Source organism: Amphiura filiformis, chromosome 12 (genome assembly GCF_039555335.1).
Source record: "Amphiura filiformis chromosome 12, Afil_fr2py, whole genome shotgun sequence".
NCBI classification, from domain to species: Eukaryota; Metazoa; Echinodermata; class Ophiuroidea; order Amphilepidida; family Amphiuridae; genus Amphiura; species Amphiura filiformis.
In genome coordinates this window covers 3,407,784-3,432,753 of record NC_092639.1, presented here as the reverse complement: position 1 = coordinate 3,432,753, position 24,970 = coordinate 3,407,784, and the positions used below count along the sequence as shown (strand labels likewise).

General features: G+C 38.1%; 1 protein-coding gene across 4 annotated transcripts; it reads left to right on the top strand.

The window, feature by feature from the left end:
* On the top strand, nt 1-24,535 carry LOC140165667 (catenin delta-2-like). Of its 4 annotated transcripts, XM_072188964.1 has the most exons (17): nt 1-132; nt 1,323-1,512; nt 2,660-2,707; nt 3,200-3,360; nt 8,764-8,893; nt 9,506-9,632; nt 9,796-9,883; nt 11,898-12,084; nt 12,593-12,743; nt 13,691-13,835; nt 14,237-14,330; nt 15,129-15,339; nt 15,594-15,767; nt 16,923-16,973; nt 18,966-19,043; nt 22,404-22,543; nt 23,588-24,535. In XM_072188964.1, exons 1-17 carry the CDS (start codon nt 116-118, stop codon nt 23,678-23,680), a joined length of 2,085 nt encoding a protein of 694 aa, XP_072045065.1. In that variant the 5' UTR covers nt 1-115; the 3' UTR covers nt 23,681-24,535. The 4 variants fall into 4 exon arrangements, with proteins under 4 accessions (XP_072045065.1, XP_072045066.1, XP_072045067.1 ...); XM_072188965.1 differs by lacking the exon at nt 16,923-16,973; XM_072188966.1 differs by lacking the exon at nt 18,966-19,043.
* Nucleotides 24,536-24,970: the final 435 nt, after the last annotated feature.

Here is a 24,970-nt window from a genome sequence, read left to right as displayed (position 1 = left end):
CCGTTGGAGGGCGCCAGACCTTCAAGAAGTAATAGAATACTTGGGTCATCAGAATGAAGCAATTGTAGCTAATGCAGCAGCATATTTACAACATCTCACATACGGCGATGACGCTATGAAAAATAAAACCAGGTAGGTTGTATGTGATCATTACCAAGGCCTAACAAATTTTGTAGGGGGTGCAATTAAATGACACATTTAGCAGATTGCATGAAAAAAGTAGCAAATTTTGTCAGGGAATTGCAAGGAAAAGTGCTTATAATGGAGGAATTTCGCAGAAAATTGTATACTTTGGTGGGAATTGTGCACAAAGTGGCTATAGTGCATCTTGTCTCAACTTGATGGTAATGCCATGTTGGATTTTACAGTGGCAGATTCAAATCACTGCATTGAATACAGTTGCATTGCCAGAGTACAGACAAATCAGCCTTATATGCGTATGTATGTATACGCACCGCAGGATTAGGTTGCCAAGCGCGGTTCGAATATGCCACTGGGAAATCCTACTTGTGCATTCAAATGAGTACAAACCTAATTTAAACAAATCCCAAGTAAACTATTATAGTTTTAAATAAACTTTACTAATTTAGTGCATTATCATCATTGACTTTTGGTAAAAACAATAAAAAAATTTCAAAAATGGATGTATTGTGAAAATCAGGTTTCCTGTGGTCCTTGAATTAGAAAACACCTTTTCAAGGCCTTGAAAGTCCTGGAAATTTGCACAAGGTCCTTGAAAGTCTTTGAAAATTGGAATTTTACCAAAAGTATAATTTTGACAAAATTAGGGAGTGGAGAGGAGCGGTCACTTTAGTTATGTCGTGCCGCATGGAGAGCGGCATCATGATTTTTGAGTTGTGGCAAGTCCTTGAAAATCATGCTTTTGGACCTTGAAAGTCCTTGCTTCAAGGTGCAGGGACCCTGGTAAATGGTATAACATGTTTACTTCAAACAAAAGATACTCCCTTTATCATAAATGAGTTATTCCAAATATGCTCACAATGAGCTATCCCATTTAAAATCCACACTCCCCCTGTGGAAGATTTTGGAAATATATTCCACATGGGGAGTATGAATTTCAAATGGAATGAACACATTAGGCAGCTCCATTTGAAGCTCACTCTCCCTCTGTGAAAGATTCAGGATGAATCTTTCTCAGAGGGTGTATGAAAGCCAAATAGTGCTGCCTAATGTGCTCATTTCATTTGAAAATCACACTCCCCCTGTGGAAGATAATCTTCCACGGGGTAGTGTGGATTTTAAATGGAACAGCCCAATCAAACCATTTGCTATCATTTATTGTATTATGTTTATTGTTTCAGGGGTCTTGGTGGAGTCCCATCTCTTGTAGAACTCCTTGGTAATCCTACAAGGGAGATACACCGTAGCGCATGCGGCGCTCTGCGTAATATCTCCTTTGGTAAGGCTAATGAAGAGAATAAAGTTGCAATTAAAAATGCCGGTGGTATTCCTGGTCTTGTCAGATTGCTGAGGTCATCAGAAGATCCTGAGGTAAGGGGCTCTGTAATTTAATGTGTAATTCCTATAAATATCATAGTTAAGGTTATTAATTATTTTAAACTGTTGTGATTTGGTAGTTCACAGCATCTTACGAATGGTAGTGAGCTTTGGCAAAAACTGCATTGCTCAATTCATAGCGAGCATGTAGAAGAATTAAAATATCACAAATATACTTTTATAGGTGCTGCGGTTCTTGAGTTACGTTGTAAAGAGGGCTGAAACAACAACACTTTTGTAAAACGTACGTAACTCATTATCAACGATAAATTAAGCAAGTTTGCAATGTATACGATTGTAGAATGAACTTTTGCAAAACATCAAGGTGTTAATTTTCAATAATATATTAATCTATATAATGAAAATGGATTTTTAGGTTGCTTCGACCAACAATACCTCGTCTACCCTTAATGCTTTTTAGATTTATAGAACTGGTACACCCAATATTATAACCCACGACACTTGCTTACACTCAGTTTCAGAGAAGAATGGCAGTCCCATGCTCAGATTGATGCGGGCGCCCTGTTAATGAGCGACATACGCGCAGCTTTGCATTTCCTTCAAGGGCGCCGATTTGCGCTGACCAACGTTTTGACCCATAATCAGATTATCGGTCTGTTGCTCTGATTGTCAGATGATTGATTCAGCCAATCAGAACCCCACTTCCGTGCGTTTGTAAATGGTTCTAACTGTGGAGGTGTGTGTGTTTTGTCACATTCACACTGTGGAGTCTGCTAACAACCGTGGAGCTCCACAGTTGAAGATAACCTCAAAAATGGGGTTTTTGAGCCATAGAGGGGGGTATACCACCTGTCATTTTCTGATTAGAGCAACCTCCACAGTATGGCGGTTTCTGTGAGATTTGTGTAAAAAAATCTCCCCAGTTTGAATGTGGGTGTGTGAATCTCTCCAGTTGGAAAACACACACACCTCCACACTTGGCAGCATTTACAAGAGGGGGTGTTTGTGCTCTGCACGCTCTAAAAATGTAAACAACTGCCGTTCTTCTCTGTACAACGGACTTTGTTTACTTTTTTAGCACATAGAAAGCATAAACACTAGGTTTTCGAAGTAGAACACTGACTAATCCATATTTTGGTTTGTACTCAACTTTTTTTCATATTTGTGGCTTGTTTTTCAGACACATGAATTAGTGACGGGAACACTATGGAATTTATCATCAGCAGAGGTAAGTCAGTTGGGCTAGTCCAGTTGTAATCCATACATCCCCTATGGAAGACATGACCTTATCCTCCACACAGGGGGGTGTAGATAGTGGAGTCAACCATTCATGTAACCCCTTTTGAAATTCACACAACCTGTGTGGAAGATTAAGGTCATGTCTTCTATAAGGGGTTTATGGATTTCAAATGGATAGATGTATCTGTACGCAATTTGATACTGTGTCCTGCGAAATAAGCACCTACGTATCTACAGAACTCAAGGTGAACCAGAGTAATGAAGTGTACCTGGGTCTCAATCATAAGAAAATCAATGAATTTTTGTACAGTAGATTGTCTTTCCCATTAATCCAAATTTCTGGTTTCATTATAACACTTCTTTTTCTTGTCTTATTCCAGCCACTTAAGAAAGTAACAGTTGATGGTGGTTTAACGGTTCTGACTATTAACAACGCTTTCATTTCATCATAACACTTGTTGTTGTTTTTGTCTAATTGCAGCCACTTAAGAAGGTCATAGTTGACGATGGGTTAACGGTCCTGACTAACAACGTTATCATTCCTGAGTCTGGATGGTCACCAGATAGGACTATGGATGATCTCCATGGCAACGGTGGTGTGCCGTGGTCTATGACGTTCCGTAATGCTACTGGCTGTCTAAGGTGAGAGTGGTAAAAGTGTAACCGGGGTATAACCCATATGGGAGTATTCTTGATCTTCCTGCCATGGTATGAGCGGCCATCTTGGATGTCTAAGGTGAGAGTGGTATTAGTGTAACCTGGGTATATAACCCATATATGGGAGTATTCTTGATCTTCCTGCCATGGCATGAGCGGCCATCTTGGATGTCTAAGGTGAGAGTGGTAATAGTGTAACCTGGGTATATAACCCATATATGGGAGTATTCTTGATCTTCCTGCCATGGTATGAGCGGCCATCTTGGATGTCTAAGGTGAGAGTGGTAAAAGTGTAACCTGGGTATATAACCCATATATGGGAGTATTCTTGATCTTCCTGCCATGGTATGAGCGGCCATCTTGGATGTCTAAGGTGAGAGTGGTAATAGTGTAACCTGGGTATATAACCCATATATGGGAGTATTCTTGATCTTCCTGCCATGGTATGAGCGGCCATCTTGGATGTCTAAGGTGAGAGTGGTAATAGTGTAACCTGGGTATATAACCCATATATGGGAGTATTCTTGATCTTCCTGCCATGGTATGAGCGGCCATCTTGGATGTCTAAGGTGAGAGTGGTAAAAGTGTAACCTGGGTATATAACCCATATATGGGAGTATTCTTGATCTTCCTGCCATGGTATGAGCGGCCATCTTGGATGTCTAAGGTGAGAGTGGTAATAGTGTAACCTGGGTATATAACCCATATGGGAGTATTCTTGATCTTCCTGCCATGGCATGGCCATCTTGGATGTCTAAGGTGAGAGTGGTAATAGTGTAACCTGGGTATATAACCCATATATGGGAGTATTCTTGATCTTCCTGCCATGGCATGAGCGGCCATCTTGGATGTCTAAGGTGAGAGTGGTAATAGTGTAACCTGGGTATAACCCATATATGGGCGTATTCTTGATCTTCCTGCCATGGTATGAGCGGCCATCTTGGATGTCTAAGGTGAGAGTGGTAATAGTGTAACCTGGGTATATAACCCATATATGGGAGTATTCTTGATCTTCCTGCCATGGCATGAGCGGCCATCTTGGATGTCTAAGGTGAGAGTGGTAATAGTGTAACCTGGGTATAACCCATATATGGGAGTATTCTTGATCTTCCTGCCATGGCATGAGCGGCCATCTTGGATGTCTAAGGTGAGAGTGGTAAAAGTGTAACCTGGGTATATAACCCATATATGGGAGTATTCTTGATCTTCCTGCCATGGCATGAGCGGCCATCTTGGATGTCTAAGGTGAGAGTGGTAAAAGTGTAACCTGGGTATATAACCCATATATGGGAGTATTCTTGATCTTCCTGCCATGGTATGAGCGGCCATCTTGGATGTCTAAGGTGAGAGTGGTAAAAGTGTAACCTGGGTATATAACCCATATATGGGAGTATTCTTGATCTTCCTGCCATGGCATGAGCGGCCATCTTGGATGTCTAAGGTGAGAGTGGTAAAAGTGTAACCTGGGTATATAACCCATATATGGGAGTATTCTTGATCTTCCTGCCATGGCATGAGCGGCCATCTTGGATGTCTAAGGTGAGAGTGGTAATAGTGTAACCTGGGTATATAACCCATATATGGGAGTATTCTTGATCTTCCTGCCATGGCATGAGCGGCCATCTTGGATGTCTAAGGTGAGAGTGGTAATAGTGTAACCTGGGTATATAACCCATATATGGGAGTATTCTTGATCTTCCTGCCATGGCATGAGCGGCCATCTTGGATGTCTAAGGTGAGAGTGGTAATAGTGTAACCTGGGTATATAACCCATATATGGGAGTATTCTTGATCTTCCTTCCATGGCATGAGCGGCCATCTTGGATGTCTAAGGTGATAGTGGTAATAGTGTAACCTGGGTATATAACCCATATATGGGAGTATTCTTGATCTTCCTGCCATGGCATGAGCGGCCATCTTGGATGTCTAAGGTGAGAGTGGTAAAAGTGTAACCTGGGTATATAACCCATATATGGGAGTATTCTTGATCTTCCTGCCATGGTATGAGCGGCCATCTTGGATGTCTAAGGTGAGAGTGGTAATAGTGTAACCTGGGTATATAACCCATATATGGGAGTATTCTTGATCTTCCTGCCATGGCATGAGTGGCCATCTTGGATGTCTAAGGTGAGAGTGGTAATAGTGTAACCTGGGTATAACCCATATATGGGCGTATTCTTGATCTTCCTGCCATGGCATGAGCGGCCATCTTGTTAGGGTGAATTACAAAACTGTTTATGAGAAATGAGGAATAATCGTTAGGAATGTTTATGTAGCAATTCGTCGGTCGCAACACATAGTGGCGTAGAGCGATTTTCCAAATTTTCCGTTTCACATAGTGGCGTATAGGTTTAGAGCTAGCTATTATCCAATAATAGTTCTTCCTTGTTAACTAGTAAAGATACAGTTTAATAGTTTGAACCTTAAACTTCAATTTCAAATGGAATTGGGCCACTAAGAGATAACAGTGGAGGAGTATTGACTCCTTTACTAGTGGCATATCCTTCAAAAACGTTTTGCTCGGAGACGTATTTTTTCCTTCGCGTACGCCACTATGTGTTGCGGCCGACGAATTGTATTACGATTTCCCTCACTCGCATATCCAAGATAGCTGCAATGCCATCGGCGTATATATTAACAGTGAGCTAGAGGGGGATTTATGAGCTTTAAGGAAAGGATGTGTTAAACTTGTGATGTGCCCTCAGTAATTTAATTTGATGATTTATCTTTGTTTACAAAGTTACATGAGTGATGACATTTTGGGGGAATTCCCCTCTCAAATTGAGCAAAACAAGTTGAATCATATCTAATTTGGAATATTTGGAAGCCCCCTGAAAGTGATGTAATGGAATTCCCTAAGGAAGTGATGTAATGAGAAAGGTTAATGTTATAAGTAAGACTTGGGAATTTCCCAGATTGAGCATAGTGTGGAGGTAGTAAATGGCCCATAATAGAATGGGGTTTTTCCCATGCTTGATATATAAGAAAATGTAAACACAATTATTGTCACAGTTGATAGTGTTGATCTGGGCTAGCTAGCTAATATGCTTACAGTCCAATTCCTTCAAAGAAAGGAAATTGCATTTAGGTAGTCAAAGTACTACTATTTGCCAGTGTTGTCGGAGAAGATCTAGAATACTTCAAAGAACGTACTTCTTCCAAGAAAGGAAAATATATTCTTCTGTCGACTTGCTGAAGTCTGGTGTTTTGATTCAACGCAACTATCAAAATAAGTGGGGACAACTGCATCGCAGTCCTGCTTCCTGAAGATATTGTGTGAAAGGTGGAAATAGCACCAAGTTTGGAGAAAGCAGCGCAAGGAGTAAAGTGATTTGGAGAACTGCGCAAGGAGTTACGAATGTGTTTGGAGAACGACGCAAGGAGTTTAGTACTTGGGAGAAAGTAACACCATTTTCGTATGAGGATTTTATACATAAGGATTTATCAATGCAAGTGTACAAAGGACTTCGCTGATTTTCGCAGGACAAGTGAATAAGGATATATTACATCAGTCGTCCAGAACATTGCAAGAACTTTATGATCACCAAGAAGAAGAATGCTGGCTAAGTACTAGATAGTTAAAGAGTGATTATTTGATTATTGTGTATGTGCATTTGTTGTCATATATTGTATCAATAATAACATGCTTTCAATTAAAGACTTAGATTTTGTTAGCATAATCAAACAGTGTATTTGTGTTGTGCATTCGTGTGAGTTCGGGTAAAAGGTGATTTTGGCCTTGAGTCAAGTACGACTCGTAACAAACTTAATTGAAATGCAGCCCTGTATCAGACTAATGATGACCCTTTGTCAAAATTGTATTATTGCAAGACCTGGCAATTTTTAGCTCACAACTCAAACTAGAGCGGTTACCGCACCATAGCTGAACCATGTGACTTCGACAGAATATTGTGGTATAGGCCTAGGCCGATCGGATCAACTTCAAATCTGACCTGACCTTTGACCTCAGATGACCTTTGCAGTTTTATACTTGTGGAAGTGCCAGGGATTGTTTTCCCTGAGTTACAGCATGATCAGATCAATTTTACATTTGACCTGACCTTTGACCTTGGATGACCTTTGCAGTTTCATACTCGCTAAGTGTCAGGGATCATTTTCCCTGAGGTACAGCCCAATCGGAGCAACTTTAAATTTGACCTGACCTTTGACCTCAGATGACCTTTGCAGTTTTATACTCCCCATGTGTCAGGGATCATTTTTTCCAAGTTACAGCCCGATTGGAGCAACTCTAAATTTGACCTGACCTTTGACCTCAGATGACCTTTGCAGTTTCATACTCCCCAAATGCCGCGGATTGTTTTCCCCCAGTTACAGGCACATCGGAGCAACTTTAAATTTGACCTGACCTTTGACCTCAGATGACCTTTGCTGTTTCATACTCCCCAAGTGCCGGGGATTGTTTCCCCAGAGTTACAGCCACATCGGAGCAGTTTTAACCTTTGACCTTGGATGACCTCGGATGATGTTTCATGATCCCCTTATATCAAGGATTATTTGTACTAGGTTGTAGCTCAATCGGACATATTTCAACATGTTGGTAGCAACTATATAGCATTTACCTTGTAGCCTTAGTGTGTATGTATTGATTGCATCATGGGAAGGAATAACATTTGACCACCAAGCCCCCACCGCACAAGTATTCACCATTATTGCGCAATAAGAGGCAACTATAGCATTTACCACATACCCTTAGTGTGTATTTTCATAAATGCATCATGGGACACTGTAATTTCCTGTGATCTAAATACTAACCACAAAAGGGGCTATTCCACTGGGCGATCTTAGACATGTCCAGTTTGGTCCTTACTGTGGTTTTTGACTCTGTTTTAATAATACTTTGGGAATTTCACAATATTTACTTCACCTTCTTGGAAACAATATGCTTGTTATCAAAATAGCAGACAAGCTGTCTCCCAGTGCAAATCTGTGATTTAGTAGCCCAATTGGGCGACTTCTGAATCAAAATGGACCACAACTTTAAAACTATTAGCAGTAGCACCCCCTGTGTTTCTTTATTATATTCTTTAATGTTTTCTCTTCCATTTGACACCACTCGGGGGGTTACACCTTCGTGGCATTTCGAGATATGTCCATTTCAGACCAAATGGTTAGTCAGTTAGTAAGCTAGCAAGTAAGTAAGCTAGTAAGTAAGTAAGCTAGTAAGCTAGTAAGTAAGTAAGCTAGTAACATTCACTCATATAGGCTGATACCATTTCATGGTTCAGCAAAAATATATATAAAAATTCTTAGGACATAAAATTGAGAACACTTTTTTTAATAAAGAAAATAGGCTCATTGGTCAAGATTTATTACAAAACAAGTGAAACTGTGTGATCACCCAATGCATTGTTTGTTTTTATTTATCAGGAATACAAGTTCTGCAGGATTTGAGACGAGGGGTAAGATGAGGGAATGTCATGGTCTAGTGGATACACTTGTCTATGTGTTGAAATGTGCTGTCAAATCATCCAGTGATACCAATGATATGGATAATAAGGTAAGTTGACAACCCTCTTAACCCCCTGAACACTACCTGCCAATCTAACATTGCCTCTGATTGATCAATTACATGATATCTTCATTTTAATCACCAATCAGAATGAAGCTTTGAAAATCACCCCAATTTTTTTATATTTATGTAGAGAAATTATTCTAATTCCCTCCCCCATGTTGCTGATTGGTCCAATGATAATGAAAACTTCTTTTTGACCAATAGGCAGGTAGTTCTCATGGGGTTAAGTCAAAACGTACAGTACCAACTCCGCCATGTTTGGGTTGCGCCTCATGGAGGGCAAAAAGTGTACCTATGCACCCCGTAAACTTTAATTCAAAGTGCGTTGTGGTTTGCATTCTGCATGTAACATGTGCCATTAATGTGCGGTGAGGGCATGAACCTTTGTAACACTCAAGCGTAAAGACACTAATTATCATTTGATTTTGGGCTCTTAGTACACGATCTCCATCTTCAAGTTGCTCTTTTAATCAATTCAGTCTCAGATTATTATATCTATGCATTTTTTGAGATCACTGAATCAATGCTGTCTATGCTCATTGTCTTTTTTGTCTTCTTTTTTCTGTGTTTGTCTTTATAATATTTTGTTTGTTACAGGCTGTAGAAAATGTGCTGTGTATTTTGCGTAACCTGTCGTTCCGAATCGCCAACGAGGCCAATCATCCCGATGCCATCACAAAACCATCGCGGTCACCGGCCAGAGATTCACCGTCAAAAAAGAAGGGTAGGTTTACATCAACTGTTTGTTAGAAAGTAAAACATCATTTTGGGTTGATGGGAAACAGAGGAAAAATGCTAAAATGGAATTTAAATGTCCATCATCCCCTCCTCATCACACACACTCACACATATTTGTTGGTTAATTTCATTATTTTCTTTGCTTATAGGTGCTCCACAAGCTGAAAGTTCTGGTTGCTTTGGAAACCAGAAAAAGAAAAAAGCCATGGCAGCTAACACAGGCAACACAGGAACAATGTAAGTTACAACAATTATTTGAGTTTGTTTGCTCTTGCGATTATTTTAATATGGCAATAGCCAATATCAAAATCAACTAGACTTAGCTGTGGTCTAAGACCACGAACACAGCCGTGTTGTGACCCTTTAATGACCTTTGACCCCAAAATATATGAAAGCGCCCATAGACATTGGCTAATCTCAACGCATGTGTGCACGTGGCATCACTTTGCCATGTTACTTGTGGCAGAAGGGGCATTTTGAAGGTTTTTCGTCTCGGACCGGAAGTGACCCCTTAATGACATTTGACCCCAAATAAAAATATACCACATGAATTGGGTAACCACAATTCATGTGTGGACATACCGTTACTGTCCTATGTTTTTCTTAGCAAATAATAAAAAAAAATTTTAAGGTTTTTCGTTTTATACCGGAAGTGACCCCTTAATGACCTTTGACCCCAAATCTGTGTACACCCCATATACACTGGGTAATAACAATGCATGTGTGCAAGTGGCGTCACTGACCTACAGGATCTGTGGAAGAAGATGCATTTTAAAGGTATTTCTTTTTATACCGGAAGTGACCCCTTAATGAGCTTTGACCTCAAATAAAAAAAATACCACATATACATTGGGTGACTGCGGATCATATGTGAACATACCGTTACTGTGCTATGTTTTACTTAGCTAATAAAAAAATTTGAAGGTTTTTCGTTTTATACCGGAAGTGACCCCTTAATGACCGTTGACCCCAAATCTGTGTACACCACATAGACACTGGGTAATAACAATGCATGTGTGCAAGTGGGAATTCGCTGTCCCACGTAAGTTGTGGGAGAAGATGCATTTTTAGTTGAAATCACGTTTTTGACCCCTATGACCCCTCGTGACCTTTGACCCCACGAGTTTCATGTGACATGTAGGGGCACGGTCAGTGATCATTGTGACCAAGTTAGGTCAAAATCGATGTAAGCATGTGAGTGCTAGAGCAAATGTAAAGGTTGACAGAAGAAAGAAAGAGAAGAAAGAAAGAAAGAAAGAACCTGTAAGAAAAAAGACACAGCCGTGACTAACGTCACGGCTGTGTAAAAACAGACATGTGATGTCAACACTGCCTGTACATTGTTTTTCCAAGGTGCATTTTTGGCTCTTTTTCACACCCATGCAGTACCGTTTCAGAAAAAAAGACACAAAATATATATCCTAATGCAAAATGTACATTTTCACATGAAAGTGAACAATTTGGGGTTAAAATGGATAGAAAAATAAGAAAAATCAAACCTGACATACCGGGTATTGGACCCAGAATATCTGTGTGACAAGCGAGGACCTTACCACCTAGGCTGAGCTATCTACTCAACTGTGATCATTGAGGAAATTTAAAGACCATAACATATCAGAGCCACACACGAAAAGCATGAAAAACCATACTTTACAGGGACAGGGTGTCGTATGACACCCCAATGGGTTAGACTAGTAACATATCATTTGATAACAAAATACACCTTTAGTATTTATTTGACATAGTTTTGTGTTTAAGTTGTAAGCCAATGATGACATCAAGCCGGCTCCCCCTGCTGTTAACTAGCCCTCTATGCACTCTCTTTCACTCACTTACAGGCTTATCAAAACGTTTGGTACCCATCTGTTTTGGTGTTTATTGACAAGCCTGGTTCTTCAGTATGCAACATTGGATCCTCTTGAAATGTCCAGGATTTCTAGATTTAAAAGCTTTCATAACACTCATCTATAAAATAATGTAGCTCCAATGTTCCATTTTGATATAGCAGTCTTGTCCATAAATCACTGGAAACTGATGGGTGCAAATCATTTTGATACATCCTGTATCACACAGAATAAATACATTTCACAGTTAAATAAATGATATGCTGCCCTCACCATCTCACTTGTGTGACCACTTATTTTAAAATTTAAAAAAAAGGAGAGATTTATGCATAACCTGAATTTAACAAAGAGACCAAATAAAATTCTGCTTTTTGTCAAACTAATAAATATTTCTTTGTTTATTGCAGGAACAAAAGTACAATGGATACCAATGGCCCATTACCAGAGCGCACAGAACCAGCCAGAGGCTCCGAGTTGCTATGGCAACCAGAAATGGTGAAACCATACTTGTCCCTGTTGTCTGAGTGCTCCAATCCAATCACACTAGAGGCAGCAGCAGGAACACTGCAAAATATATCTGCTGGAGATTGGATTGTAAGTAAAGAAAATGGGTACCAACTAAATAAGTTTGATTAACCCTAACACCTGAAATTACCACAAAATACCGGCCAGTGCAACCCCTGTGGCCACCGCTGGGTGATCATGTCCTTGGCATGCAAGGTTCGAATCCCGGATGTACCAAGTGACTTACATACATACACAATTCTTTTATAAAGCGCTGTAACAGTTACATCTAGACCACAGCGCATAAGCATAACAATGACTTATTTGTTCATCTTCTCAAGAAGGCAAGAAAATAAATAGTGTGTCTCAAAGCTGCGGCATATGTTCATTTTGTGGTACGCATTAGTCTCTGAAAAGCGGTAAAAAGAGATTTTATTGGAAGAATAGTGTTATTAACACCACTTTGTGAAAATTTTCATTTTGTGTATACATACAAATATCAATATCTCATAAACCGAGAAACGAGCAAGCAGTGAACTGTGAAATTCTAGTTACAATAATTGTCCTAATAATCATTTGAATTGATTGTGTTTTTCAGTGGGGTGGATTTGTGAGGTCACAAGTGCGTAAAGACAAAGGTCTTCCAGTGTTGGTAGAACTTCTGCGCATGGAAAATGACCGTGTAGTCGCAGCGGTGGCAAGGGCGCTAAGAAATTTATCGGTGGATCCTAGGAATAAAGAACTAATAGGTAAGCAAGGAAACTTGACTGTTTTGACAGTTTATCATTGCTGAATTAGAACACACTCAAAATCATTAAAATTCAGTTAGCAGGCGACATTGAGGATAGCAGTGATCTAATTGGCCTATATTATGCAGGCATGAGAATTTTCTTCTTTTTTTTACAGGAATCCCTTTTTTTATTCCCAAATTTCTGTGTTTTTTATTTCTTTTTAGCCAGTTTTTGAGCATTTTTGCCATATTTTACACACTTTCCCCTGTTTTCAGAATTTTCCTGTTTTTTCATTGAAATGTATTCTCATACCTCTGTAATATGTGAATCCTGGGTTTCTCTACCAGCAGTTTCTTTCCTCTCAGTGCAGTTTCAAAATAACATCTTCCCATAGAATTCAATGGAATTTTAAATCTACAGTTAGCAGATGAAACCCTGCACATGGTGATGGTTTTTTTGTTTTGTTTTTCCATTTTGAGAAAAATCATTTTTGAAAAATTGGAATAAAGCAACATAAATTTTAAAAAATCACATCCTGGTGACACCATTTCTGCAGTGGATTATGGGAAATGCTTAAATCCTCTTTTTCAAGCGTTTGGTGTCAATTGAGAGAGTGATGAGGATGATAATTATGATTGGTTATAGGCAACAGAACCAAATTTGTTTGATCTTTGGATGGACCGTTGTTGCTGCTTCGATACTTGTTATTAATGACTCTCAACTAAAATCAGAAATAATGATAAATTTGTATCAGTCAATATCATTACATGCAAAGACTCAGTTATCACAATTAACAATAGTCAAATACCTGATTTCATAAATAATGAGGTTCAACCAAGCATCGATGGTTGATCAAAAGATCAAATTAATTTGGTTCTATTGCCTTACACTACATGCATTTTTGTATGTTATGTTCCTTGTGTCCTCATACTAACCTCTTGCTTTTAAATTCTCTAAATTTATAGGCAAATATGCAATGAGAGACCTTGTGTTAAGGTTGCCAGGAGGACCACCCAGAGATAATGAACAGAAACAGTTATCTAATGATAGCTTGACTGCCATCCTTAATGCCTTACATGAAGTCATACTCAGAAATGCTGAAAACTCTAAGTAAGTCATGATAACATATCTAATAACAGCTTGACTGCCATCCTTAACGCCTTACATGAAGTCATACTCAGAAATGCTGAAAACTCCAAGTAAGTCATGATAACATATCTAATAACAGCTTGACTGCCATCCTTAACGCCTTACATGAAGTCATACTCAGAAATGCTGAAAACTCTAAGTAAGTCATGATAACAGTAATATCTGGATAAGTGGTAAATGATATGTGATGAGCATAAATCTTTTTCTAATAACACCTGATATTAAGTCATAATTAAAAATGATGAAAACTCAAGTAAGTCATTATAACAGTGTTATTGGTAAAATGAGGTAGTAAACATTAATGGTTATATAACACCTTACATGAAGTCATACTCAGAAATTTTTGTGTGTGTCATTTTCAGATCATTACGTGATTCCAGTGGTATAGACAGACTTGTCTCAATAACTCAAAATAGAGCTAATTACCCACCAGTCGTTGTCAAGGCTGCATTCCAGGTAAGCTGAATGATTGATTGAGCAATTGATTGATTGATTGATTGAGTAATTCATTCATTGCTTGATCGATTGAAAGATCTTCATGTATAAGAAATTAATGTTGATATATTTGGATCTTTACACTACTGGGGAGTGTAATCGTGGGAACCAATCACACACTCTGTTACAGAATCCTTTCAATAGGCTGTGCCATTGTCTGCTGAATATAACATCATTTTCAGGGTTTCTATAGACCTTTTCAAATCAAGATCGGAAAAACACAGTATTTATTCAGTAAGCTAGGGGGTCAAATTGGCGCACCATGGATCAAGCGGAATCACATATACCTTTTTGAGTGAAAATACAACGTATTTAGCCAAAATCAACATGAGTCATCACAGAGAAATATTTTCTAAAAGTATTGAACTAACACTTCCACTATTTGGCACTTCACAATGTGAAAGTAAAAGAACGAAAAATGCAAATAGTTTTCGTCTGCGGCACATTTGATTGGTCTTTGTGTGGTCTTCGCAATATAAATATCAATCTCTTACACAAGCCATACCCAACGCTTGATCGTGTCTTTCACACAGATTTGTGTTCAGACGTAATAGTTGCGTTTGTGTTAGCGTTGATGACCCAGAATTGTAAACGGGGTCATCCATAACAAACTTCGGAAAACATCGATATGAAAAGGTCTATGTCAGATTTGTAAAAAAAAAACCAAAAAAAAAAAAAAACCGTTTTAAGCTCTCCGGAATTGGATGATGATGTTTCAGCATAAAACAAATGAATATTCATATCATAACTCCTTACCAGGTGCTGAGTACTATGTGGAGCTTCAAAGACCTGCGTGTCCTGTACAAGAAAGATGGATATGATGAACAGCATTTCAGTCCAGGATTCTGGTCTGTTGGTAAAGGTGGATCTAGCTCTGCCACAGGCTCACCAGCACGCTTCAACACACTGCCTACATCAGGAACACCTAAAGAATCGCAGCAGCAGAGATCAGGATCGGTCCCTGTTGATGGTAAGTGAAGAATTTGGGGAGGTCAATGGTAAGGAAAAGGTCATGGAGAGGTCAAGGCTGGAATCGAACAAGTTGTAATGAACAAACTGCAATTTCTACAACTGATACTCTTGCTGTGTTAACCCTAGCCACCCTGAACCCATCAAAGCTGTACGTCTCCAGTGAGTGGGCGGGCAACACATCGGGTACTACCTCACATCAATTAGACATAAATTTTAATGTTAATATAATCTTTCATGTTGTTTCCTCTTTAGGGCCGTCATCTCAACCATACCAGAGTTCAACCCTCCCAGCTAGAGATAAACCCAACAGTTACTCACCAGGACCACCTAGATCAGGTGAAGCGCCACCACTCTATGATAGTCACTCATATGATAGGCGGACTGCACCACAGAGGGACTTAGGCTATAACAGGGACTACCAAAGAGGTGAGTGGTATGAAAAATGATTGATGTAATGAACTTACTCTATGCAGTGCAGTGTGGTGTGGTGTTATTGCAAATAATGAAATACTGTTATTGATTAAAGATTGTTGTGTATAGTATTTGTCAATAGCAATATAAAAGTTTATATAGTTTATTTATACAAGGCTTGTCAGTTGACCCATAACCTGGCCCATGACCTGATTGTGATTTAACTCACTTAAATAATGGTATGACTGATGTGATATGTATTAGCATTTAACTTTTGAAAAATCAATATAACAATGCTGTGGAGCTAGTTTTGATGCCCCTCTAGTAGTCATTGGCTTAATCTTACCCAGGACAATATGCATGAGGTGCCACTAGAATCGGAACGTATTATATTAGGAAACATTTTTCTTTTGGGCTAAGCCATTTAAAAACCAAAAAGACAGATAAAAACTAAATCGCATCTGAAATTCTGACAACTAGACAGAAAATGATGTACTGTGCAGGTCGGCAACCAATCACGTCACGCCTTTGCCCTGACGTCAGACAACTAGTCTTTTTATCTATGTCTTTCATTATACTCTGGAAGATTTTGGAAATACCTTCCACAGAGGAGTATGAATTTCAAATGGAATGAGCACATTAAGCAGCTTCATTTGAATTACATACATCCTCTGAGAAAGATTCAACCTGAGGGTTGGTGAGTTTTAAATAAAGTTGCCTGATACTCCTGCACAGTGGGAACGCGGATTTTAAATGGAATAGCTCTTTGCATCAGATGCAGTGGCAAATTTTCCACAGTGTCGTCTGGAAAAGAGCTGAGAGCTAAAGCTTTTGGCGAAAAACTAATAGTTGCTGCACAGAATCAAAAGTGCAACATCCGTCGCGGTGCAAAAAAACGTGGTACTATACTGCTAGCAGAGAAGAATGGCACTTGTTTGCATTTCACTCATCTCACAATAATAACAAGAGACCGGTAATGTGATTGGCTAATTACGTGTCAAAGCGTTGGTCGGCACTCACAAAGGGAACACAAAGCTCCTTGTATGTCACTCATTAACTGGGTGCCCGCATTGACCTGATCAAGAGAGTGCTGTTCTTTTCTGATAAGCAGTGTAGATACTGGCCTATAATTGATTGGTTATCAATAATGAGGTGTGATTTCATTTCCAGGTTATAGCACTGATTCCAATTCAATACCATACAGGACTGATGACAGAATTAGTTAGTATCCTACTCTCAACATAATAATAACTAATTAAATAATCACACATAAGTAATTTGCATATAATTATTATGCAAACTGACAGTCTGTAACCCTGGGTACAGGATTATGATATATTGGTATATTATTTTGGAAATTAACAAGGGCCCCAACCTTATTACCATGGTGTGTCCTGTATCAGCTTGGCTTAGCTAACTCCTATCTAGTCAGAATAATTATTAAATCCCTACTTTCACCAGGGACAAACTATTGCTATCTCAGCAAGATTCGTATGAATGACATCGCCAAGTCATAGCCAGTGATTTTGGTATTGGGCAATCCAGTTGAAATCCATACACTCCCTATAGAAGACATGACCTTAATCTTCCATAAAGGGAGTGTGAATTTCAAATGGGGTTACCTGAATGGGTGGCTCCATTTGAAATCCACACCCCCTGTACGGGAGATAAAGGTTATGTCTTCCATAGGGGGGTGTATGGATTTCAACTGGAATAGTCCATTGCAGTATGAGAATCAAGTGTTACCCTTCCTTGATGGCAAAGATGTCATACATATTAATGACAGTTTCATTATGAAAACAAAAAGAAACAAGCTAGCCCTGTGTGTAGCAGAATTGGTACAATCTGCACTCTGGTAATAAGGTTTGGGCCCTAATTAAATAGCACAGTGTATGGGGAAATATAAGCTAAGCACTATATATGGGAAGTCAGTGAATTATATGCTATTAGTTACAATCCACACTCCCCTTATGGAAGACATGCCCTTAATCTCCCCCTCACAGGGGATGTAAATTTCAAATGGAGTCGCCCATTCAGGTAACCCATTTGAAATTCACACTCCCTGTGTGGACAATTAAGGTCATGTTTTCCATCTGAGTGGTGTATGGATTTCAATTTGAATAATACTATTTGCACCACATCTGTGCAAATATTAAATATTAGCCCCATATGTGACACAATCTGATCAACTTTTTGAAAATTGAAAGTGACAGATTTTGACAAATAATGTAAAAGTGGACATTTTGCACTATGTTTTAATTTATTTTCCTAGCATTTAGTTTGACAGTCATGCATTTGGGCACTTTCTCACCAAGGTTGTAAAATTGCACAAAATGGCACACATGGTAAAAATAAATTGTTGTCCCTCTACTTTTTAGATCCTTGAGCACCCTAGCTCAAATAATCATGGGGGAAATGAACAATTATAGTCGGCAAACAATAATTCTGTCCCTTTGACAGTGTCTCATGCCACACAATTCCAAAAAGTTGACAGCCTTATTGAAAATTACCAACACAAAATATTTCTTTTGTGTATAGGTAAATGTAAAGAAGCTTAGAATTGGAATTTAAAAACAAGTAAAACGGTTCAAAATTGGCAAATAGCAAAAAATTACACCCGCAAAAATTTCCACTTTTACAGTAAAAAATCTATTTTAAAAATGTCAATTGAAGTTTAGACATTGCATGGTAATATTCTAAAGTACAGTGTTCAGCAGAAGCATTGTTCATATGCATGCAGCTGATTTGTGCCCTGTATTTAAACAATGGGCTATTCTGGTTGAAATCCATACACCCCGATGGAAAAAACGTAACCTTAATCTTCCACACCGTTGATGTGGATATTCAAATGGAGTCACCCCTTTCAGGTAACCCCACTTGAAATTCACCCTCCCTGTGTGGAAGATTAAGGTTGTGTCTTCCATAGGGGATGTATGGATTTCAACGGGCATAGCCCATTAAAGTACATCCATGCCTGCATGAGTTAACCACACTAATAACCATATATATTTTTCTCTAATCCTCTGCTATGCTATTTTATCTTTTACTTTTCAACCACTGTATATAACCTGCTACTACACCCACCCACCTACCTGGAATTCTTTTAACACTTTATTTTTCCTACTCCCTTTTGCATGTGACCTGTTCTTACTGCCGATTTGATCCTTGCCGTACGTATGTGCGTGATTTCTCACACGTATGTTGTGCGTGCAGCTGATGAGCCGTATTCCGAAGCGCTTGATCCTAATTCGTACCGTGAAGAGCGAGATTCCTTGAGTGGTTATAGCGAAGGTAGACACAATTAACAAATTAATTCACAGCTATTATTATGTCATAATTCATTTGCTTCTTAAGGTTGGTCTGAACCCTGGAATTATGAAAACTTTCGGGCCTCATAACTGATAAATTATTAGTCTAAGAATATAAAAGTATACATTTTTAGAATGGAAATGACTTGATGAATTCATCTGTGAGGCCCAATTTGGGCCAAAATGCTCGTTTTTGAGAAAATCACAAAAAGCAGGTTTTTAGCCCAAATTTTAATGCAACCTAACAAAAAAATTGTTTGGCCAAAAAAATTTTTTTACTAATTTTTAAAAACTAGATAAAAATATCTAGGGACCTTTTTTCATTTTTTTGAATTTTGACCAACTTCACCAAAAATATTTGAAATTTGGTAGAAAATCAGGCTTTTTATGATTTTTTTTGAAAATTTTGCATTATTTGACCATTTTGGTGCAAATTTCTCAAAGTTGGTCAAAATTCAAAAAATAAAAAAACGGTCCTAGATATTTTTATCTAGTTTTAAAAATTAATAAAACAAATTTAGTGGCCAAACAATTTTTTTGTTACGTTGCACGAAAAAATGTGGGCCAAAAAACCCGTTTTTGGGGATTTTCTCAAAAAATGAGCATTTTGGCCCAAATTGGACCTCACAGATGAATTCAGCAAGTCATTTCCAGTCTTAAAATGTATACTTATATTCTTTAGACTAATAATTTAGCAGTTATGAAGCCCAAAAGTTTCCATAATTCCAGGGTTCAGACCAACCTTAATCTGAATGAATTATTGGGCTATTCTAGTTGAAAGTCATACACCTATGGAAGACATGACCTTACGTTTCCACACAGGGTGTGAATTTCAAATGGAGTTACCTGAATGGGTGACTCTATTTAAAATATACACCCCTCTGTATGGGAGATTAAGATCATGTTTTCCACAGAAGTGTATGGATTTTGACTCAGAATAGTCCAATTTAGATGAGGTGGCAATTATATTTTATGTAATAAGCAGAAACACAGAATCAGTGATAGGTAACAGTTTAACCATGCATGTAAACTTTACTAGTCTCATCTCAAGTTGAGAATAAGCCATGTGGCCTGCCATGTTGGATTTCTCAGTGCAGATTAGGATGAGTGTGTTTATGCGGTTAACGTGTCACAGCATATGAACAAATCGCCCCTCTAAGCGTGTGTATACGCACACACTATCAAATCTGCCACTACAAAATCCAACATGGCGTTACTCTCAACTTGAGATAAGACAGACTATAGTGCATGAACTCATGGCTTCATTCTTACACTTGGAAAATATAAATTTGGTATTAGTTGCACTTGATATATTTGACAATTGTTGATTTCGGACTTTGTATGTTTTGTCGGTTGATTGAATGGTTGATTGGTTCATTGATTGATTGATTACTTAAAAGTGACAGTTTGTATCGGATTGAAGTGTAAATGGTAACTGAATTGGGTACTGATTGCAACATATATTCATAACATATATTACATTGTGATGCAGGTGATTGGAGTGATTGGCTAATAATAATATTCTTGTGATCACTGCATACATTTGGGTATATTTCTGAGACATTTGGGTGTATTTCTGAGACATTTGGGTGTATTCCTGAAACATTTGGGTGTATTCTGAATACATTGGGCGGTGTTTTCCTGAAACATTTGGGTGTATTCTGAATACATTTTGGTGTATTCCTAATACATTTGGGTGTATTCCTAATACATTTGGGTATATTCCTGAATACATTTGGGTGTATATTGAATATATTGGGCGGTGTTTTCCTGAAACATTTGGGTGTATTCTGAATACATTTTGGTGTATTCCTAATACATTTGGGTGTATTCTATTACATTTTGGTATTCCTAATACATTTGTGTGTATTCTGAATACATTTGGGTGTATTCTGAATACATTTGGTGTATTCTGAATATATTGGGTGTGTTTTCCTGAAACATTGGTGTATTCTGAATACATTGGGCGGTGTTTTCCTGAAACATTTGGGTGTATTCTGAATACATTTGGGTGTATTCTGAGTCATTTGTAGAGCTAAATCAAAATTAAGTACCATTTTCATAACTTTAATTCGCTGAAATCTCCATCACATATGAACTTACGGTTCCAGTTATATATCTATAGTCATCTTAGTATTGCTTAGAACAGTAAAATACAAAGAAAATTGAATACTTTTATTGGCTATATCTCAAAATCAATAGAGCGGTTAAAGGAACCATTTAGCTTGATCACATCACATATGATAAATCTCAGTACACAATTCTCACACGTTTCTATAATTTACTCAAAGCAGTCATAATTTTTTGTGCATTTGAAACTTAGAATCTCATACCCTGGAAGTGAATGTCAAATCTGTGATTTAAAATAAGTTGATGTGTGTCAATTCAAATCACAAGATGAGGCTTATGTTAACAAAACCACCTGTGTCATCATTAAACAGCTGATATTTATTTTGGATCCAGTTTTGGGTGTTTACACTGGATCTCTTTCAATGAGATATTTGCATATAGCACACGGGGTATATAGACTCAGCTGTGATTAGTTGAAATATCCGATATCCTGCGGAGTGCAACGTGTTACAGTATGCATTTTCATACTGTATAATCTGTTTGGATTTCCAACTTTTCAAATTGCGCCAAATTTCCAAATATCATTCAGTCATTATGTTTTTGATTATTCCAATCTTGTTTTACACAAGTTTAATATCCATCTGCAGTTAATAAAATTCTCCAAGCACGTATATCAATTTTATTGCTTTTAATGTTGGTCTTAACCCTCGGAATTATGGAAACCTTATGGCCACATAACTGCTAAATCTTCACCAAAAATGGTTGAAAAACGCTCAATTTTACACAAAAAAGAATCACAAAGAAGCCTGTTTTTTTGCCCGAATTTCAACCATTTTGGTGAAGTTGATCAAAATTTAAATAAAAAACGTTTCCTAGATAATAAAAATATGTAGTAGTTTCTAAAAAATTTCGCTGAATATGTTGCCTGAAAAAATTTGGGTCAAAAATCATTTTTGCCCAAATTTAACCTAACAGACTCTTGTAATTTTAAACATTCTAAATATGTATACTTTTATATATACTAACAGTGTAGCAGTTATGAGGCCCAAAAGTTTACTTAATTCCAGGGTTAAGACCAACTTTAAATAAATTGGGGCCAAAGTTATGGCCTCTCAAAGTAGTGGAGTCTTTCTTTATTGGATGTGTTTATTTGGGGTTAAGAACTGTCTAGACAGATCTTGCCAAAGAAGGTGTCTTACCTATTCCCAGAATCCTTTGCAACATGACACATCACCTCATTTCATCAAATGACACTCCTATTACTATTTAACAGGGACACAGCAATCACGGGAGGATATTCCAATGCGTGAAATGCCCTACGCATCGGTGGATAGAAGAGAGCCCCCTAGTGATACACCAGACAGACCAGTTAGAAGAGGCCCACCAGTCGGAGGTGTACCCATGTTTGGACAGGTAGGTAGAGGGCGCTTTTTGGCATTGTATAATAAACCAGGTGGTGTTTGTAATGAATGACAAGAGACGGCAAAACTGCTCAGTCGTATGGCAAATACTTGCTGCCAATGTTACCTAAATGCGCTGATCAGAGCCTATTAGTGCTGTAGAATGGTGAATCATAGCAAAAAAATTGTTAATTTTTATATGCTTAACAAATTTGGAGCGAGGGCCAAATTAAATTCATTCCAAGATGGCGGGTAGAGTTCATCAAACTTTATACAGGGAAAAATTCAAAGTTGTTCAAATTGAGTTACAAACCATACCAAAGTGTTCCTCCTGTCACAAGGATTCAGAAAAAGTATACATGTAGTTTGACCTATATATATATGTGATGTACGGTTCTCAAGTTATAAGCAAAGGTCAAAGGTCAAGGTTTGACCTCTACAGTGGTCAAATTTGAAAAATTGCTCCAATTGTTATCAAAATGGTCTCAATTGTTCCTGTATTGTTTCCCTGTATAAAGTTCGATGACTTCTATGGCGGCCATATTGGACAAAATATTTTTGGCCCTCCCCTTAGAATTGTTCACCAGACTGAATACTACATCTGAGCCAAAGTTCACACTTTTCACAAAACTTTTAACAATGGTTTCACCATTCTGCATCACTATATGAAACACGGTATCTTGCGTTTCATGCTTAGCGTTTCATGCTTTGCTTAGCAAGTTCTTATTGTATATAATTAATTAATTTACTGCATGCTGGCCATAGGCATCAACATAAAAAGTACAAATTTTGATATATTTTCTCAAAATTTCAAGAACTATCTTAAGAACCACTGAACCAACACTAGGCTTGTTTGTACTCATTTTAATACATGAAAATTAAATCCGATATCCGTGTGAGTTTATGAGGTTCACAGTTAGCTTTCTTCAGATGCCAAGATCTCCCTTACGATGGGATAAGCCTAAGGGATTTTGACATTTGGGAGGGAAATTTTACTTACCCAAAGAAAGAAATATTGTGATCACTTATTGACTTGTTGTTATTCTTCCTTCCCCAGCAATTACCACAGCCTCAAGTAGCAAAAGGTGGCGCCGTTTATGCCCAAGTCAACAAAGACAGAAAGTCACAGCATGGACGAGCACGCAGATGATTACGACCATAGCCCAGCGCCACCTAGCCTCAGCGTAGGACACGCCCCAGCTGGCGACTCGTGGGTATAAAACCAACTATGGCTGTATCACAAAATGAATTGAGCTCCTATTTACTATTTAGCAATAGCTCTTACCAATCAAGCCAGAGGTATGGAAACACACCATGCTTGTGTGGAGTCTTGATGTCATAAACTGAAATGGATGATGTCATCATTATCCGTGTACATATTGTGATGATATCATAATAGCAGTACCAATTTACAAAGTGTGTTGTTCCCGTCTTATCCAAACTGGAAATTATTTTATGTGTTGATTGATATGGATGGATATCTTGTAATAATGATTACTGTGATTTAACAATGGATGGTTTAGGATTCCTAGACGTGATGATAAAGGGAAGAAAGTGAACAGAATCTGACACTGATGAAGCGAACAGATGCATGAAAGCTACTCAAGATTTGTCATGTGACATGTCATGTGGCAAGAGATTTAACAGTGGATGGAGTAGGATTTCTAGACATTATGACTGAGGGAAGAAAATTGAACAAAATATGACACTGATGAAGGAGAACAGGGGCATGAAAGATACTCAAGATTTGTCATGTGACAAGAGAGACGACATGGGGAGTACTCGAGTTTGAAACAGTACTGGCTGATTATTTAATTGATTTGAACTTGTATTCATAAACAATAAACTGACTGGATTCGGTGAATGGAATGAATAAGTGCTGAAATATGTTGAGGAAATCAAGTGACAATTGATAAAACTATAACTTGATTTTAAACCGAGTGAAGAATGGGTTATGATTGATATTAATTTTAGGGCTCAAGATTTGGGTCACCCTGAATAAGACAAATTACTAAGAGAGATGAGAAGATAGCTAATGATTGACTATCATTAGCAGCATCGATTGAACTCTGCACTATGAACTTTGAACTTTGAATAAATGGAGCGCTGTAATTGTAACTTGACATACCAGTGATCAATATCAGCTTCATCAACAGGTTGTGACCTTTGACCTCATCAACAGGTTTGATTGACTTCAGCATACAGTTGCTGTCTAGGTCATTCTCATACACAGTGGTCACTGTATTGTTAATCGTCTATTGGAAATGAAGGAACTTTGTAGCTAGAATGCTGACATCACAAGATTTTACAAACAGCAAATATAGTGAACTTTTCATGATTTATTTACTGTAAAAGTGGATTTTTTTGTGTGATTAATATTTTGCGGTTTCGAACGGTTTCCCTTGTTTTGAAATTTGCGATTCTTAGTGTCCTTACATTG